Source organism: Suricata suricatta, chromosome 5, assembly GCF_006229205.1.
Source record: "Suricata suricatta isolate VVHF042 chromosome 5, meerkat_22Aug2017_6uvM2_HiC, whole genome shotgun sequence".
NCBI lineage: Eukaryota > Metazoa > Chordata > Mammalia > Carnivora > Herpestidae > Suricata > Suricata suricatta.
Genome location: NC_043704.1, coordinates 148716442 through 148735264, shown reverse-complemented (window position 1 = coordinate 148735264; position 18823 = coordinate 148716442). Strand labels below are relative to the sequence as shown.

The 18823-nt window shown below is 44.9% G+C and overlaps 1 protein-coding gene across 3 annotated transcripts in view; it reads left to right on the top strand.

The window, feature by feature from the left end:
* Positions 1-1754: 1754 nt before the first annotated feature.
* Positions 1755-18823, top strand: part of UBP1 (upstream binding protein 1) — a 47375-nt gene continuing 30306 nt past the window's right edge. The window contains exons 1-2 of one of the 3 annotated variants that reach the window (XM_029940480.1): positions 1755-1857; positions 14401-14552. In XM_029940480.1, coding sequence (XP_029796340.1) covers positions 1826-1857; positions 14401-14552 — 184 coding nt within the window. In that variant the 5' untranslated portion in view covers positions 1755-1825. Of the gene's footprint in view, positions 1858-2125; positions 2210-14400; positions 14553-18823 lie in introns of those variants that run through there. The other 2 variants (XM_029940481.1, XM_029940479.1) reach the window with 2 other exon arrangements.

The window sequence follows — 18823 nt, the reverse complement described above, 5'->3', positions numbered from 1 at the left end:
CCTCTGCCGGGCGCGGCTGCTCCCGGCGGTGCCCGGGCCCTGCCGCGTGGTCGTCGGGGCCGGGGAGCCCCGTGGGTGGCGGGGTTGGGAGGGCGGCCCCGCAAGCCTGGCTGCGGGCACTGCTCCCGAGGGCTTCCTTCTTGTTGGAAAGCTGGCTGGCTGTGAGAACGGTTCGGCTCGGTGGGGGAAGGGGCTTCCTCTCCTGGCAAGTGATTTCCAAGCCGCTGGGAGCTGGAATAGTGTCCGAAATGGTGGAAGTTGTCCTGGGAAAATACTCTCCTAGGGTTTGGTGATCAGTTCCTATTCCGTTCTATATTGTAGTCTTTCCTGGTTGCAGATGGTAATCACTGTTACAACAGGAGTTAGGTCATACGTGAAAGCACACGCGGCGGGGGGGGGGGGGGGGAAAAGAGAAGGACCTTCGTTATTTATGTTTTTTGATCGCTTCAGTGTGAAGTATTTCCATCTTGGGGACCACCTTCTTAGGCTACTTTCTTTAGAAGAAGGCTTGAAGATGCAGTGATTGCACAACAAACAGTAGTTTGTTTAGTCTCTGCTGCCGGTACCAGCAGCCATTCATTTTGTTTAATTTTGAAGGTTGAAACAGATCCGAGCTTAGTCTCTGGCCTTCAGCCTGAAGAATGCCGTGGTTCTGTTTTTGTTTGTTGGAATGACTTATGTCAGTTCGGTAGCTCGCTATTTCTTTATACTTCGCAGCTTTATTGAAATACAGTTGATGCACTATAAATTCACCGGATCCAAGTGTAAAATCCCGCGGTTTGGCAGCTTTTTATTAAGGCTGATTAAACGAGACTTTCTAAATATGTTCTTGAAAGTAATGCCTCGGTCTTTGAAGAGCTGTCCAGTCTCCCAGTAGCTTTTAGACCTCTCCCTGCAGCCCTGGGAGAAGAGAGAGCACACTGTCTTGCGGAAAGAATCTGGGGTCTCAGCCTGGGTGGGAGGGTGGGGGCTGCTCCCTGAAGAAATTCGGCTTTTAGATCTGAAGCGGGAAACTTTGGGCATTAAAATCCTCAGAAAGGACATGTTTCCTAGAGCATGGAAGTGTGTGAAGGGAAGTCTTTCGTCACCACACGCTGACCCTGATTGGGTGTGCCCTCCCCTCCGTGAACTTGGCGCTTCCTCTCCGCACTTGTGCAACTTCAGGGTTCCGGAGGAGGTGGCTGATTTTCGGGCCCAGCTATTTCAGCTGAAGGCATTGATCTACTGAAGTCGTAGGCTCCTAGCAGGCAGGCGTCCTGGAGGCCGTGAGTCCCCCACGGGAGCACAGGTGCCGTGCGGCTCCTCGGACCGATTCATCAGTCACATGAAGCGAATTTAGGGCTTTCAGACGAAAAGCTGCCTCTCACCTCTCGGTTATGGTAGAATGAGAGTTTGTGCTTTCACGGTTATTTTGAGCTTTTTCTTTTTTCCTAGAGTTTTGTTTGTTTTAGTGACTCAGCCGACTAATGAACTTCTGTCTACAGTTTATTCTGTGAAAAGGAAAGAAAACCAGGATAGAAAACGTTTCCCTGACTTTGTTCTTAAAATACTGCCTGGTATCTTATAACTAGTGGTCTTTGACAATACTTGCCGTGGGCAAACTCTCCATGGAATGTTTTTGGTTACTGCTTACATGGCATGTCATTTAATCTAAGTTTTCAGGTGCCTTTGAAGGCAGATGCCAGTTTGCAAGGAGCTTATTTAGTTTTTTTTTTTTCTTCCTATTCAATTGGGTCCTCAAAACTGAGGAGCTGAAGAGAGCGCTTGCTTGCCTCTTGCAAACTCAAGGCCCTTTATTTGAAATTCAAACTTGGGCAGTTCCAAGATGGACTTGATATTGATTAAGTCTGAGCAAAGGTAGGGACTCCCACGCCTCCTTTGATTGCGCCTGCACTTCCCCTGCCCTGAGCAGCTGGATCTCAGGGGCGCCTGGTGTCTTTTTTTTTTTTTTAATGTTTTATTTATTTTTGAGAGAAAGAGAGAGACAGTATGAGCAGGGGAGGGTCAGAGAGAGAGAGGGAGACACAGAATCTGAAGCAGGCTCCAGGCTCTGAGCTGTCAGCACAGAGCCCGACGCAGGGCTCGAACCCACGAACCGTGAGATCATGACCTGAGTCGAAGTCACACCCGACTGAGCCACCCCGGCGCCCCTGGTGTCTTTTTACTGCATGGGACAGGCTGTCTCTCTTCCTCGGCCATCAAATGGGAAGTAAGGCTGCTGAGCTTATCTTTCTCTTTGATTTGTGCCTTCGTAAGGTCAAGAAGTAAACTTGAGGTACTCAGTTTGACGTTATTGGAAAAGTGACTTGTTAATAAACTGGGAAGCTGCCTACCAAATGAACATTTTCTTTTTTTTCCCCAAAGTGAAGTATGCTTACCGCATTTGCTCTTTGGACGGCTTAAGCCGGTTTTAAAGACTTTCTAAGAAATGGTTTCCTTGGATTTGGGGGAAGATGACTTGTAAAACAGACTGTTTCTCTCAGTAGTCTGACTTGACTTGGAAGTCTGTTTGCATTAAGCCAGCCGGCTGGTTAAGCCAGTAGAGCATGCGGCTCTTGATCTCAGGATTGTGAGTTCAAGCCCCACATTAGGTGTGGAGACTTGGTAAAAAATAAAAATCTATGTGTATTAAACAGTGCAGCCTAATAGTATTGGGATATGTTGCGGCAGTTTCTCATATTTGCTTCTTTCCTTCCTTTTTTCCCACTTGGCTGTGGTTCATCCGTTTTCTCTCCTCTCCCCGCCTGCCCCCCTTCCCTCCTCTGTGTGTGCCACATGTGTACATGAGGTATGGGCTGCTGCAGACTCTGTTTGAAGTGAGGCAGGTCTAAGTGTTCCTTAGAGTCTTTGTTATGGCATCTATCAGGATTCTAGAGATGGATGAAGAGGTCTTAGCAACTTCTTAACCAGTCCTTTTACATGTATAAACTGAAGCCCGTAGATGCTGCAGTGCTCGCCCACGTGACCTGCCAGTGACATTCCCATTCCCAGTGAAGCCTGCGTTCCCATTGCCTAAGGAAGCCTGAACCCACTGAAACCATTGTAACTTGAAATCCGGGTCATTCATTTTTTTCGTAAGGGGCAGATAACCAAATGACCTTTAGAAATGACCTCTAGAAAGTAACTTTTAAATTTTATTTATTACTTTTTAATGTTTTATTTATTTTTGAAAGAGAGGGGCAGCATGGGCAGGGATGGGTCAGAGAGAGAAAGAGAGGGAGGCACAGAATCCGAAGCAGGTTCCAGGCTCGGAGCTGTCAGCACAGATCCTGACGCGGGGCTCTAACCCATGAACCGTGAGATCATGACCTGAGCCGAAGTCAGATGCTTAACCGACTGAGCCACCCAGGCTCCCTAGAAAGTAACTCTTTAAAAGTTTAAGTGGATCTTTTGGGCCACCTGGTAATTTTCTTTCCACCTTTCTGTTGACATGAATATATATTTTGTAGCAACTTAATTTTTAGTGCTTAAGTAATGAGACCTCTTTAGATCACACACACTATGTAGTATATTAAGTTATTACCTTACCCAGGGCATTGGTGGTGTTGTCCCCTAGACTGAGGAGACCTCGGACCCCGAGGCTTTGGACCCAGCTTGGCCAAAAGGTGCCACCGGAGGCCCTTAATCCCAGCAGGAGAGGGGATTCAAGGACACACAACGCGGCAGACGAGCTGTACAAGCAGGAAAGTTCCTTAAAGCCAGAGTACGCTCTCAAGCCCCGCGAGCCTGCGAGCTGAGGGGAGAGCAGGGCCCACGAGGTTCTGGGGGTTTGTCGTGCCCGTTACTCACCAGGCGTGGGATAGTCCACACCTGAGGTGGGCATTTCTTGGAGGCAGCGCCTTTTCTTCCTTTTTGGTCAGGGCTTTCCTGTCGGGGCGCCCTGAGGGAGAGTTTAGGGTGGCGGGCAGTCAGTGTAATGGATGAAGTGCCCTTTGGCCCACTCTGTCAGCCATCTTGGCCTGTGCGGTGTGATCCAGTTGCTTGTGATTTTGTTCAGGAGCGCTGCCAGGACCTCTGACTTCTTCTAGCTCGCCTCAGGCCTCCTCTAACGCTCTCCCAGTTGTTTTCCAGGAAATGGTAGGCCCATGTTGTACCTTGGGTTGAGGAAATTTGTCGGATACCCAGGTCTGAATAATCATAGATTGTTAGTTATGTTTTTTCCTTTTTTAAAAACAATATTTATTTATTTATTTTGAGAGAAAGAGAGCATGAGGGGGGAGGGCCGGAGTGGGAGAGGGGGAGAGGTCCTCAGGCAGCCTCTGTGCTATCAGCTGGGAGCCTGATGTGGGGCCTGATCCCACAGTTATGAGATCATGACCTGAACTGAAATCAAGAGTCAGAAACTTAACTGGCTGAGACACCCAGGTGCTCCTGTTAGTTTTTCTTTCAAGTAAAAATGATATTTTTATGAGAGATTTTTATGAGAGAAGCTGCCCGGCAGCTTACAGATCAAACGGCGGCGTAAAACCTTTCCTTCAGACACCCACCAAGCGTGCCGCGGAAATCCGTTACGTCCACCCACGAGCCGCGGGATGCTGACATCAGTAGTTTTTTATGCAGCGGCTGCCACCGCCGCAGTTTGGGTACAGTTTGGTGCCGCTGCCTCGATTCCTGCTAAGGCCCCAGCCGTTCTCATCGCCATCGGTGGAGCGCAAATGTCACCCACGTGACAAAGGCGCGTCCTGTTGTAGTGCTGCTCTGGAAGTAATTTTGACCTTCTGAACCCCCGAAAGAGTCTCCGTTTCCTCAGCCCACACTTCTGAGGATCTCCGGTTTACGGTGTGCCTAGAGTGTAGACGCTTACAGTATTTCCTTCTGAATGAAACGCAAACCCAGTATCGGAGCTCGGAGAGGTTAAGGAGCCTGCCTCATGTCTTTCAGCGGATGAGGCAGCTGGGGTCTGAAGCTCCAGGCCTGGGGTTTGGCTTCCACATCTTTCCATTGCACCTGTTGGCTGCTTCCCACTTAATAATTGTAGCAGAGTGTGAGCCCTCTGGATAGGAGGAAAATCTGCCAGGAAGGCTATATATTTTTTTTTCTTTGTTTTGTTTTATTTTGCTTTTTTTTCCCCACCCTCTAGGACCTTGTTGAATTTACTAGTTTAAAAAAAATTTTTTTTTAACATTTATTTTTGAGAGACAGAGTGGCAGAGAATGAGCAGGGGAGGGGCAGAGAGAGGGAGACACAGAGTCTGAAGCAGGCTCCAGGCTCCAAGCTGTCAGCACAGAGACTGAAGTGGGGCTCGAACCAACGAACCCTGAGATCATGACCTGAGCCAAAGTCGGATGTTTAACTGACTGAGCCACCCAGGCACCCCTGAATTTACTAGTTCTAATAATTTGTAGGATCTCAGACTTTCTAGTTAGACTAACTATATTTTTTAAACGTTTATTTGTATTTATTTATTTATTTTGATTTTTAAGTGTTCATATTTGAGAGAGAGAGAGAGGCACACACACCCACAAACACACTCACACATACACACACACAAAGACAAAGCACGAACTGTGAGGAGCAGAAAGAGAAAGAGACAGAACCTGAAGCAGGCTCCCGGCTCTGAGCTGTCAGCCCAGAGCCCGACGTGGGCCTCAAACCCATGAACCATGAGATCATGACCTGAGCCGAAGTCAGACGCTTAACTGACTGAGCCACCCAGGTGCTCCAGCAATATTTTAAAATAATGGTAGATCTGTCTCTTCTGTATGATCTTTACATTTCATTTTCGTGCCTTAGTGTGTTGGCTAGGGCTTTACTGCAGTGTTGGTTACAACCAGTAAATTACTGATTTTAGGGCAGGTTTTCAAAGTTTCATAAATAGACTATCTTTGTTCCTAGATGAGGTTGGTCCTCTCTCTTTGTGTTCATTCAATTTTATTGTTTTCTTTTTTATTTTCTTTCTTATTGGCAGTTCTTCATATATCCTGGATAGAGCTTTTGATTATGCATGTACGTCATTAATACTTCACCTCTGTGACTTGTCTTTTTTTCCTTTTTTTGGTGGCTCTTGAGGCAACATTCTTGATTTTGATATGGTCAAATTGACGAATATTTTCACTCACAGTCTTTCCCTACTGTGAGGGTCAAAGATATTTTTATGGTCTTTTCTAAAGATTTATTACTTTATATACTGTGCCTAAGATTATAGTCTATCTGGAGGAAATTCATTTCTGGTTTTGGTGTGGTGTGAAGTAGGCGGCCAATTGCACTTTTCCCTACTTGAAAAGTCTTTGTACTTGAACCTCTTCACAATGCCCGTCTGTTCGAAGTCCACTGTCGGCAAGCGTGGTGTTCTGTTTCCGGATTCTGCATTCTGTCCTTGTGTTCCTGGGGAATGCGCAGCTAGACCAGGCTTTGTCATTATGCTCTTGGGTTTGGTTTGTTAATACTTAATTTGGCTTCTTTGTATCTATATTTATGGTTGACATGAGCTTTTCATTTTCTTTTCTAGTTCTGTTTGTAGCTAGTTTTGACTTCACAATTACTTTACCCTTACGAGTTAGGAAGTATCTGTTTTCTTTCTGTTCTGTCGAAGAGTTTGTATAAGAACTGCCTTTTGAAAGGTTGCTAGAATTTGCCTGTAAATCCATTCCAGGGTGGGGATTTTCTTTGGGGGGAAATGTTTTAACCATGATATCAGTGTCTGTAGGATTATTTTTAACAGCTTTTAATGTCTTGAAGAAAGTCGTTTTTTTATTTAAGATTTTATTTTTTTAAGTAATCTGTGCACCCCACATGGGGCTCGAACTCACAACCCCAAGATCAAGAATCATATGCTCTACTGACTGACCCAACCAGGCATTCCCATGTCTTGATAAGTTACTTTTTTTTTTTTTTACTTACATTTTTTCTAAAGTTTATTTATTTTTGAGGGAGAGATGGAGACACAGAATCTGAAGCAGGCTCCATCCAGGCTCTGAATGGTCAGCACAGAGCCTGACGTGGGGCTTGAACTCCTAAGCCGTGAGATCATGACCTGAGCTGAAGTCTGACACTCCCCTGACTGAGCCCCCCAGGCATGTTCATCTTCCCTGTATGTCCTAATGTGTTAGAACAGTGTTGGTAGTGATAGTCTCATCCTTTTAGTTTTTCTATCATTAGTTATATCTTTTCTATTCATACTTCTTTGTGCCTTTTTGATCTGTTTCTCCTTGACACATATATAAGTTTTTAGGGCATATTGGACCAGACCTTTTGTGCTCTTAATATTTGTTTGTCAGGACTGCAAGAAATTCCAGATTTTCGGCACGCTGCTTTTCTCCTGCGTTTCGATTGACAGGCTCTGCACTGCCTCAACTCTCTTCCCATCTCCTTTTTCTTACCATTTCCTAACATCCTTCCATATTGCCCTCTGGAGTTCAAAGTCTGTCGTCAGAAAATACCCTAAGTAGGGCACCTGGGTGGCACAGTCGGTTAAGTGTCCTTTTTTGGTTCAGGTCATGATCTCGCGGTTTGTGGGTTCGAGCCCTGCATCAGGCTCTGTGCTGACAGCTCAGAGCTTGGAGCCTGCTTTGGATTCTGTTTTCCTTCTCTCTCTGATCCTTCTCGGTTGCACGCACGCGCCCTCTCTCTTAAATAAACATGAAAAAATTAAAAAAAAAATCCTGAGTGGTCAATGTTAATGGACCCCCAGAAGGACATATTGTGTCCCCCAAAAGGATGTATTGGAAGTCTAGGCTGCAGGACCTCAGAATGTGACCAATTTGGAAATAAGGAAATAGAGGTAATTGAGTAAAAATGATGTAATCAGGATAGGTGCCAGGGTCTTTTTTAAAAAGGGAACACTTGGGCACGGGGGGGGGGGGGGAGGGGAGACTAAGTGAAGACACACTGGTTGGTGCTGGCCATGTGATTGGAGTGATGCACCCACAAGCCAGGGAACGCAGAGGATGCCACCTGATGCCAGGAGGTGGGAGCGAGGCCCAGAGCAGAGCCCGCTCACTGCCCTCACGGGGACCAGCCGTGCGGCCCCTTTATTGCAGACTTCTGGCTTGGAGCTGAGGGGCAGACTCTCTGTTTTAAGCCTTCCAGGCTCTGGTACTTTGTTGCGACAGCCCTAGGAAACTAACGTAGCCCACTGTCTCTTAAAGACTCTCTTCACCTTGTTCTTTTGGAAAGCTGGCTCCTCTCTGCTCTGAGGCCCTCTCACGTGGTGGCAGTCTATTTCCACAGGCCTGGGGGTGGGGACCCCCTTCCTTTCACTGCCGTTTCAAGCTACGCTTCCTTTCTCCTTCCTTGCAAGACCTCCCAACTTTGAATTTCATGTCACCAAGTACCAACCAGTCAGTCACCCAGTTATTGCAGTCAGTCATCTTAGTGATTTCTGGGTCATTCCTCTTTTTTTTTTTTTTTTTTTTTTTTAACCCCTGAGAGAGGAAAAGAAAGAGCAAGAGAGAGTGAGTGCAAGTGAGTGTGAAGCCCAAAGTAGGGCTCGAACCCAGGAACCAGGGTCATTACTTGAGCCGAAGTCAGACACTTAACTGACCCAGGCACCCCGGGTCATTCCTCATTTATTTTTTATTTATTTTTTTCCCCTCATTTAAAAATTTTAGGTCCTGGTTCACTGTCCCATGCTATTGCTGTTTTAATATTTGGTGGTTTCAGAAGATATTGAAATGGGCCTTCTAGGAGCCTGACATTTCTGTTCCTTGTATCTTTCTTACAGTGGTATTATCTTTCTACTCAATCTTATGGTTAGACCTTGACATTTCCAATCGTGCAACCCACGTGTAATCTCAAATTCAGAGTTATGCATTAACTACCACCTTCTACCCTTTCTGCTCACTCAGGACCTCCTCTGCTGTCGTTTGGCCCATCTACAGTCGTTGATTGACTCAGTTCACCTTCTCGAACACCTTTTTTCTTCAGCCAGTTCTAATTTCCATGTGCAATCGTTGTAATTGCTTCCTTGTTAAATCCCCATGTCTCTTGCCCCCTCTTCTTTATCCCCCTCCCCTCCCACCTTCTTACTGTAGCGAAACTGTAACCCTGACTGGATGTGCTTCTTCACCTCCTTGAGACACCTAAGCCACTGAATGTGGTCCAGAAAAGCGGTGACTGGGTCTTAACTTGAAGTTCACAGCCTCAGGGTTCAAGTGCGTCCTGCCACAGCCACTGCTATGGTGTTCTCCTCTGGCCTCACCCTCTGCCCCCCCGCACTTGATGATGATTCTGGAGCATTCCAGGACTCCTCCTCTCTCCCACCTCTTCTCCCTATTCCCGCTTTCCAGTGGTTGATTCCTTTTTTTTTTTTTTTAACATTTATGTAATATCTTTATTGTTTTAAATTTTAATTTTATTTATTTACATCTAAATTGGTTAACATATAGTGGAATAATAATGTTAGGAGTAGATTCCAGTGATTCTTCTCCTACATATAACACCCAGTGCTCATCCCAACCAGGGGGGGGCTCCTTAGTGCCCCCACCTATTTAGCCCATCCCCCCACCCCAGCCCCTCCAGCACCCCTTAGTTCGTTCCCTGTATTTAAGAGTCCCCCTCCTTGTTTTCATATTGTTTTTGCTTTCCTTCCTTTATGTTCATCTGTTTTTTATCTTAAATTCCTCGTGTGGGTGAAGGCATAGGATATTTGTCTTTCTCTGATTTCGCTTAGCATGATTTTTTCCTAGTTCCGTCCACAGTGTTGCAAATGGTAGGGTTTCATTCTTTTTGATTGCCAGGTAGTATTCCATTACACACACACACACACACCCACACCCACACACACACACACACACACCACACCACACCACACCTGTATCCATTCATTGTTGATGGACACTTGGGCCCTTTCCATACTTTGGCTATTGTTGATAGAGCTGCTGTAAACATTGAGGTGCATGTGCCCCTTCGAAACAGCACACCTGTAGCCTTTGGATAAATACGTAGTCGTGCAATTGCTGGATCGTAGGGTAGTTCCATGTTCAGGGGTTTTTTTGGGTTTTTTTTTTTGGAGGAATCTCCGCAGTGTTTTCCAGAGCGTTCCCACCAGCAGTGCAAGAGGACTCCTCCTTCTGCGTAGATTGATTCCCTTTCTTGACACTTGCTTCCATAGACTACTGGCTTAGATGTTTTTCTTGATGTACTTAGATATTGATTTCTTTTATTTCTCCTGCTTTGGGTGTTGGGGCTTCCCGAATCAGTCAGTCGGTATATTGCATCGGTTCTGGAAGCGCTCAGCCTTTATCTCGAATAGTGCCTCTGCAGTATGCTTTCCTCTTCTGGGAATTCCATTCAGGGGAAGATCTTCTCACCTCGTCCTTCGTTTCCTAATGTCTCCTTCACGTTTTCTATCATTTTGCTTTCTGCTGCCTTCTGGATGACTTCCTTTGAGCTCTCTATTCCATTGTCTTCTATTTCTCTTTGAGCTGCTGTTAAAGCTAAGTTCTTTATTTCAGCAATTTTACTTTCCTGTTTTAGAAGTTCTGTTTGTTCCTTTTCATTTTACTGTCCCTTAAAATTTTCTCTTGCTTGCACATCATTTTGGGCTAGTCTTTTATTTACATTTTTCTTAAGTTTATTTATTTTGAGAGAGAGAGAGAGAGAGAGAGAGTGTATGTGTGTGTGTGTGTGTGTGTGTGTGTGTGTGTGTGAGAGTGAGCGAGCTGGGGAGGGACAGGGAGATAGAGAGAGAGAGAGAAGAGAGAGAGAGAGAGAGAGAGAATGAGAATGAGAATGAATCCCAAACAGGTTCAGTTTCACAAATGGTGTGAGATCATGGCCTGAGCTGAAACCCAGGAGTCAGTCGCTCAGCTGACTGAGCCTTCTAGGTGTCCCTGGGCTTGCCTTTTATTTATACAGAGTAAGCATAATTTTCTGGTATGGGTCTGATAATTGTAGCATCTGCATCCTTCGGGGGCATCAATCTGTGTCCAGTTAGGAAAATAGAAACCATATAGACGTTTCACGCAGAGAAAGATATCGTGAAGTACGGGATTGTGAAGGTGCTAGAAAGGTTTGGGGAGGAGGGCTTGTTCGCCGGCTGCTCCTGGGGGCATGACTGCTCCAGCCCAGAAACTTCCTGTAGCCACAGTCTGTGCGGCGGCCCGCCTCTGTCTTTGCCCACTCCCTTTAAATTTCCCACCAGTGCTTCCCTTTGGGATGACTTACAAGACTCCAGCTGGCTAGACGTCTTGTATGTGTGGTCTCAGACCGCAAGCCCCTCTGCAGCAGAGGCGGGAAGAACGGAGCACCAGCAGATAGATCTGGAACTGGGTGGGTGCCAGCGGGTGTGTTTGCTGTGGTTCTCGCTCCCAGGGGCTTGTTTGTCTTCATGTGCGTGGTTATTTTTGGGTACTGGCATTTCAGAATTACGTGTAATAATTCAGAGCCTTGAGACTTTTCATTTGCTTATCTGATCCCTGGGAGCACTACCTGTCTGGGGTGTGGGGTTACAAAACAGTTGACTCCTGAGACTTTCTTAAGGCTCAGCCTAGTGGAAATGATGATCTTAAATTACCTAGATACCTGGTTTTTTCATTTTAATAATGATCGTTTATTAGAGTTGCAGTTGATTCATTGATTCAGCAGGTATTTGAAGCTCTTGTTTATGCTGTGTCGGGGTGAGTCAGCGAAGTGAAACAAATTTGGGAGATGGTCACATACTTAGGGGTGATGCAGACTTAAGTCCTGTGTACTGGGGGAAGGCGAGAAGCTCTGTGGGTAGACAGAACAGGGCAAGGGAGCTGGGTACACGGATGGGCGCACTGCGGTTGGCAGGCTGTCACTGTGAAGGTGACATTTAAATGAAGGGAGCTGGACGGACATCAGCAGAAGGGTGGCGCCAAGCCCAGCAGGTGCCGTGAAGGAGGCAGGTGGGGGCTGCTGTGAGGATAAGTAGAAGAGGGACCCTCGTTCGAAGGGAGCTGAGGGTGAGTTCCAAGGAATAAAATGATCTGGCTTCCGTTTGAGGAAGATCACTGGCTGCTGTGTTGATGGGAACACGTTTTCTTCCTAGTTAAATAAAACATTAATTGGGATTTCAGTAGCAAATGATTTTTTTTTTTTAAGATTTTATTTTTAAGTAATCTCCACACCCAGTGCAGGGCTCGAATTTACCAGAGTTGCAAGCTCTACTGACTGAGCCAGCCAGGCGCCCCGTTTTCTTGTCTTTAAAATGACTACATACATAGGACATAAGAAATAGATAGTTCCATCTACCCTGGAACAGTCATGATTGTTTTTCATGAAGAGAGTTGCTCTCAGTTGTAAAGTACCATTTTCCAGTCTCCTGAAAAGTTTTTGCATCTGCCACAAGGTTTTAGATGTGTGTGCCTGGGGTGACCCCTAGGATGCGGTGTTGAGAAGAACTCTAGCGGGGAGGTGAGGACCAGGGCTGCCTGTGTGGTTCTCGGTGACACCTGAGTGCTTAGGAGCGCTTTGACAGTTCCCAGGTGTGAAGAGGAGACCTGGTGGGTAATTAGTCTGAATAGTCAGTCTGGTGGCTGGGTGTGTGTGTGTGTGTGTCCGTCCGTCCGTCCGTCCAGGAGGAAGGAAGCAGCCTTTCTCGTTCATCTCGTTTATGTATACTTTGTTTTAAATTGAATTTAATTAAAATGGACTAGCCAAATACCTGAGTGTGTTAATGGCTTTTGAAAAAAGAAAAAAGAAAAGCAGTTCAGACAAGCCCTTGCTCTTGGTGTTGATGAAGCAGTTATTCATTTGGATATTTTGTTATTACTTTAGTTTTTTATTGAGGAAGGAACATAGAAACATTATGCAGATGCAGGTCAGAAATTTATCTGAAAAACAAATACCCATAGTTCATACCTTGGTGGTGGGAATGTAAAATTGTGTAGCCGCTTTGGAAAGCCATTTGGAAGTTCCTCAGAAAGTTGAACAGAGTAACTTTATAACCTGGCAGTTTCCTAGGTTTACACACAAACATGCAGGTGCTCATAGCAGCAGCCCAGATGCCCCATAGTGCGCGCGTGTGCGCGCACACACACACACACACACACACACACACACCCCAATCTGGCCATTAAGTCCGTCTGACTGAAAGAAGTATCATTCACCCCTAAATGGGGATGCTACAAGGGGGGGACCTGGAAAACATCAAGTAAAAGAAGCCAATCACAAAAGGCCTTGGAGTTCTCTTTGCATTAAATGTTCAGAATAGGTAAGTGCATAGGCACCTGGAGGGCTCAGTAGGTTGAGTGTTGGGCCTCGGCTCAGGTCACAGTCTCGTGGTTCATGTGTTCGAGCCCCGAGTTGGGTCCTGCGCTGACAGCTCAGAGCCTGGAGCCTGCTTTGGATTCTGTTTCTCCCTGTCTCTGTGTCTCCCCCACCTATACTCTGTGCCTCTCTCTCTTTCTCAAAAATAAACATTAAAAAAAAAAAAAAGACTAGGCCAGTGCATAGAGACATAGTAGGTCACTGCCAGGACTAGGGGTGGGGTTGGGCAGTGGCGCTGGGGAGTGACTGCTACTGGGCATGAGATTTCTTTTTCAGGTGATGAAATGTCCTGGAACTAGATAGTTATGATGACTGCCCAACTCTTTTAATATACAAGAGCCCACTGAACGATACACTTTAAAAGGGTGACTTTTTATGGAATGTAAGTTATATCTCAGCTGTTTTTGTAAAAAAACAAAAAGCCCCAAACCAAACACATCCGTGTGTGCTTGAGTTAACAGAGAGTATAGGCAGTGCCTCCAGAAGGCCCGGCCCCGCTTCCCTCCCAGCCAGCGCACCAGGTTATTCTCGGGGGAAGCGCAGCGGTTTCTGCTGCACCTGTTTGCTTCTCAGAAGCAGCCATTGTTGTAGACGAAGCCTGAAGCTCTGTGCTCCGCAAACGCAGCCTCACAGGGCACTTGTTGTAAGGTACCGTTTCATCCAGTGCTGCTTTGTGAGTTTATGGTGCCGGCGTGACCTACCTTGCAAACAGGTAGCTGTGCACTCTTGACTTGCTCCGTTTTTCATAGAAATAATACGGAGTTTAAACTTTTTAAAGAGTTTTTTGAAGTACCATATATGTGGTTAGATCTCTTGCTTAATCAGCATGGATTTTATTAACTATTAAATATTTCTTATTTTATTTGCCTAATCATAGCTGCTCATCCTCCCCCCCACGCCATCCCCACACTGGATAATACGGGTTATTAATATTATCTTTTGGAGGAGCCAGATTAACATTAATAGTTCTTTCAGTCTACATGACATGTCTGGGTTTACATTTCATGTTTATTTATTTTGTTATAAAATTTTTTTTAAGTAATGTCTGCACCTCACACGGGCCTACAACTCACAACCCCAAGATCAGAAGTTGCATGCTCCACCGACTGACCCAACCAGGCGCCCCTGAACTTAAATTTTTAAAAGAAACTATCCCTAAATGTTTTTGTATGCTTTTAAGTATTTTAAACTCAAAATAAGGTCAATGTTGATTCTTTTGCCTTTCAGCGATGTCTTGGCATTGCCCATTTTTAAGCAGGAAGATTCCAGCCTTCCATTGGACGGTGAGACTAAGCACCCCCCCTTTCAGTACGTGATGTGCGCCGCGACCTCGCCAGCTGTCAAGCTGCACGACGAGACGCTCACTTACTTGAACCAAGGTTGGTACGGCTGGTCGCGTTTCGATGGGAGAACTTAGATCCACTCCCAGTGGCGCCACAGCCCGGTCTACTGGTGACAACTTAAAATTAGATTATTTTTCTTAAATTCAACAGCTTCCGTTAACAGAAATTGTAGGAATTTTACTGTGAGCCCACAAATAGTTCGTGGAAGCTGATTTGCATCAACAGGGTATGTGTAACAAGATTTATTACAGGATTTCTCAGACAAGACCAAAGGAGGAGCAAATAGGGAAGGATGTCAGTAATTTTTAGGAACACTGGTTTCCATACAGAACTTGAAAATGAATCCGAAATCCAGCTAGCAAGGAACTTGGGTCTCAGGCCTGGAGCAGGTTTGTGCTGAAAATAGACACGCTGCCCCAGGATGGAGTCTGTGGCTAAAATAAACCGTGTCCAATTTTGCCTACCCAGATCTTGTCTGTACTTAATGAGAATGTTATGTCTTGGTGACATGAAAGTGAGAGCTGGCCTAGTGGAAGACAGAGTTGTGGGGGTAGAATTTACTTTTGGAAATTATAAGGGATTTTTTTTGAGGTGCCTTTAGCAGTTCAGACCGTAGGCCACTGTGACTGACCAAATTCAACAAAAGCACTTTGTTACAGAGCTGTTAATTTGTTGGATACACATACTGAAAGCATGTTGCACATACATATTTATATTTTTTAACTCTGAGGTTTTATTTTTAAGTTTATCTGTTTTTTGAGAGAGAGAGTGAGAGTGAGCAGGGGAGGGTGGGGGTGGGAAGGGGAAAGAGAGAAAGAGGGGGGAAAGAATCTCCAAGCAGGCTCCACACTGACAGCGCCGTGAGGCCCGGACTCCCAAACCATGAGATCATGACCTGAGGACATACACTGATTGTAGAGAGATTGGGAGATACAGCAAGAGAGAAAGATGAAAATTGACTCCAGTTGTATTCCATCAAGATTACATTTTAGGTATATTTTCTAGTGTATGTTTCAACAAAGTTGGAATTAACATCTATTCACTTAAGAGTATATTGTGATCATTTTTCTGTCATTTAATAGAATCTTTAATTCCTTGAACTTTGGGGAAAGAGGTGTAGATTTTAGACTGTTTGGAAATCATAGTATTCTGATGTAAAGAAGAATAACTTATTCTAGCCTTTCCTTTGATATATAAACTTAGGATCCATGAGGTTTTACAACCCAAGCTATTCTACCAGCGCACCTCTAGCAGTGTCCTGACTTTGGTGTTAATATTGTTTGGGTAGGCATTCTGTTGTTTGAGACTTATGTGTCCTATTTGAAAGAACCTTAAGTTTATATGGTGTTTTATATGGTATGGATGTTTTCGGTATAAAAAACATCAGAAGAAGCCACGTAGGGGCATGGATATTCACTGTGGCTTTATTTCTAATGACGAGGACCTAACGTGCATTTCTCTTACTTGGGGAAAGCGGGCCCATTGAAAGGAATGTGTTGGATGTGTCTGACTGTTGGCCTGGGGGAACAGCTGTAATTTATCAGTGTTGTTATTAAACTGGGAAAGATACCATGTTGATAAAAGTTGCAGTCCAGCATCTGTAGTCATGATTTATGAGACTGATATTTGCTGAGTGCTTACTGTGTGTGAGGCATGGTACTAAGTACTGTACGTGCGTTATTTAGCTCCCCAGTGGGTCCTGAAGTTTTATTAATCCATTTTAGGGCTGCCTGACTGGCTGTCAGCAGAACGGGGACTCTTGATCTTGGGGTCATGAGTTCAAGCCCCATGTTGGGCATAGATCTTATTTTAAAAAATGCAGTTTACAGATTTGTAAGACAAGCTGCGAGCAATTGATTAACTTCTTCAGTGTGAACTTGGTCAAGCTGAGATTTGAAAAAAATTGTTGATATTATCATAGTGTGTAGGTCTTACATACGTGTACAGCTCAGTGTCCAGTATTCCCAGCACTAAGCATGCTCCCCAGGAGGTACGCCAGGTTGACCCTGACCATGGTCAGTCTAAGTGCAGGTGGTTTTCATGCACTTGACTCTGCTCACTGCAGTATTAATGATGACTCTCTCCTCTTGGTTGTAGAATTGTATTAATTTATCTTTTAATATCTCCACTTTTTAAGAAAAACATGGAAAAGTAAACTGCATATGTAGAAATATTCTAAAAATATTTTAATATTAAGAACATAAAGGAATTATTTTATATGTTTTTAAATGGAATTGTAAAGCCTTTAATATAATACACAAGGATCAATATACATACTACAGTTAGTTCTTTCACAGACTTGCTCCTAGCATACATCACTTTGACAAAAGGTTCTAGACCCTGATTTTTCATGAAGCCCCTAGCATTGTTTTCAGGTTTTTTAGAAATATGGGTGTTTCTAAGGACAGGACCCATAGCTCTTTCCAGACTCAAGCAAGGTTTGACCCTAGCGTGGTGTCCCCGAGCGGCCTTCACCCCATCTCGTTAAGCTTGGCAAGCAAGCAGGTTGAGGGCTGGCAACGTACCTGCAGTTGATTGGGATCCATTTTCAAATGGAAACATTCTCAGTAGTGCTGCACATGCAGTGTTGACTTTTTTTCTTAATTAAAAAAAAATGTTTATTTTTGAGACAGTGTGACAGCACGAGTGGGGGAGGGCCAGAGAGTGAGGGAGACACAGAATCCAAAGCAGATTCCAGGCTCCTAGTTGTCATCACAGAGCCCGATGCTGGGCCCGAACCCATGAGCTATGAGATCATAACCTGAGCTGAACTCAGACTCTTAACCGACTGATCCCCCCCAGGCACCCCTGAAGTTCTGATTTTTTTACAGAAACCTTTCCTGTAATACATAGTATAAAGAGAATCAGGCCTAGATGTGGAGAATAATGAGACTTGATTAATTTTATCCAGCAATTTCAGTAAAGTCCCGTGAATATTTTTTCAGCTCGAGTGACATTGCCCTGGAAAGTTCTGGCAAAGTATATACCTCAGTGGCACCATTTTAATATTGACAGTTTGACTGTTAAATATTGACAGAATTTACCATTTTTGTTTTCAGGAATCAGATTGTAAACTCATTTTAAGGTTCATGAGTTCATTTTCTTGCATTCTGATGAACTCTTCAGCTCCACCAAGGAAAATGACTTAAAATGGGAATGCTGCTTATCAAAAAAAGATACAAAAACCTGATAAGGGATTGGATAGGGTACTTGAAGTTATCCTTCATCATTTCAAGTTATTATTCTTTAAAAACATTTTTTAAAATTTCTTTTTATGTTTATTTATTTATTTTTGAGAGAGAGAATGTGAGCAGGGGAGGGGCAGAGTGAGAGGGAGACACAGAATCCAAAGCAGGCTCCAGACTCTGAGCTGTCAGCTCAGCACAGAGCCCGACGTGGGGCTTGAACCCACGAACCGTGAGATCATGACCTGAGCCAAAGCCGATGCTTAACCAACTGAGCTACCCAGGCGCCCCATCCCCTAAAATTTAAAACTAATTAAAATTTCCCTGAAATTTAAAAGAGAACTGAGCATCTCTGTGGTAAGCCTGGTGTATCAGCATCTCTGGTGCATGCAAGATGTCCTTAAGCACATTCTTCACATACCTTTAGGTTTCTTCTAAGTGTCTCACCTAGTTAGAGTGAGCACTGGTTTAAATGTATCTCCTGTCTTTTCTGCACATGGTGGGGTGTGGGGTGGAGAGGGCTGCAGTCTCTGGAGTGGGGCCGCCTGTGCGTGGATCTCACTCCATCGCTTGCTAGCCTAGGCACGTTCCTTAATTTACTCCCTCCAGAAGGGGGTTGAGAATGAAATTGAATTAATGGATATAACGGGCTTACAAGCTAGGCAGCACATAGGAAGTCCAATAAGAACCTTGCTGCCGTTACTGTCAGTTATAACTAGGTAGCTGTCTTGTTTCTTTTTTTTTTTTTTAATGTTTGTTTATTTTTGAGACTGAGAGAGTGGGGACAAGGGACGGGCAGAGAGAAAGGGAGACACAGATTCCGAAACAGGCTCCAGGCTCTGAGCTGGCAGCACAGAGCCCAACACGGAGCTCGAACCCACGAATCCTGAAATCATGACCTGAGCCGAAGTCGGACGCTTAACCAACTGAGCCCCCCAGGCGCCCCGCTGTAGTGGTTTCTGATCATACTGGAGACCAACTGTTGGGGCCTTAGTTGATGTGTTTGTTTCCTGTTGCAGCTGGACAAGCAGTTCTTGCAAATGGCTAGAGCTCAGGCTGGTACTAGATACCTGTTCAGTGACTCAGGAAGTTTGCCAGGTTTGTTGGAAAGTGTATTATCAT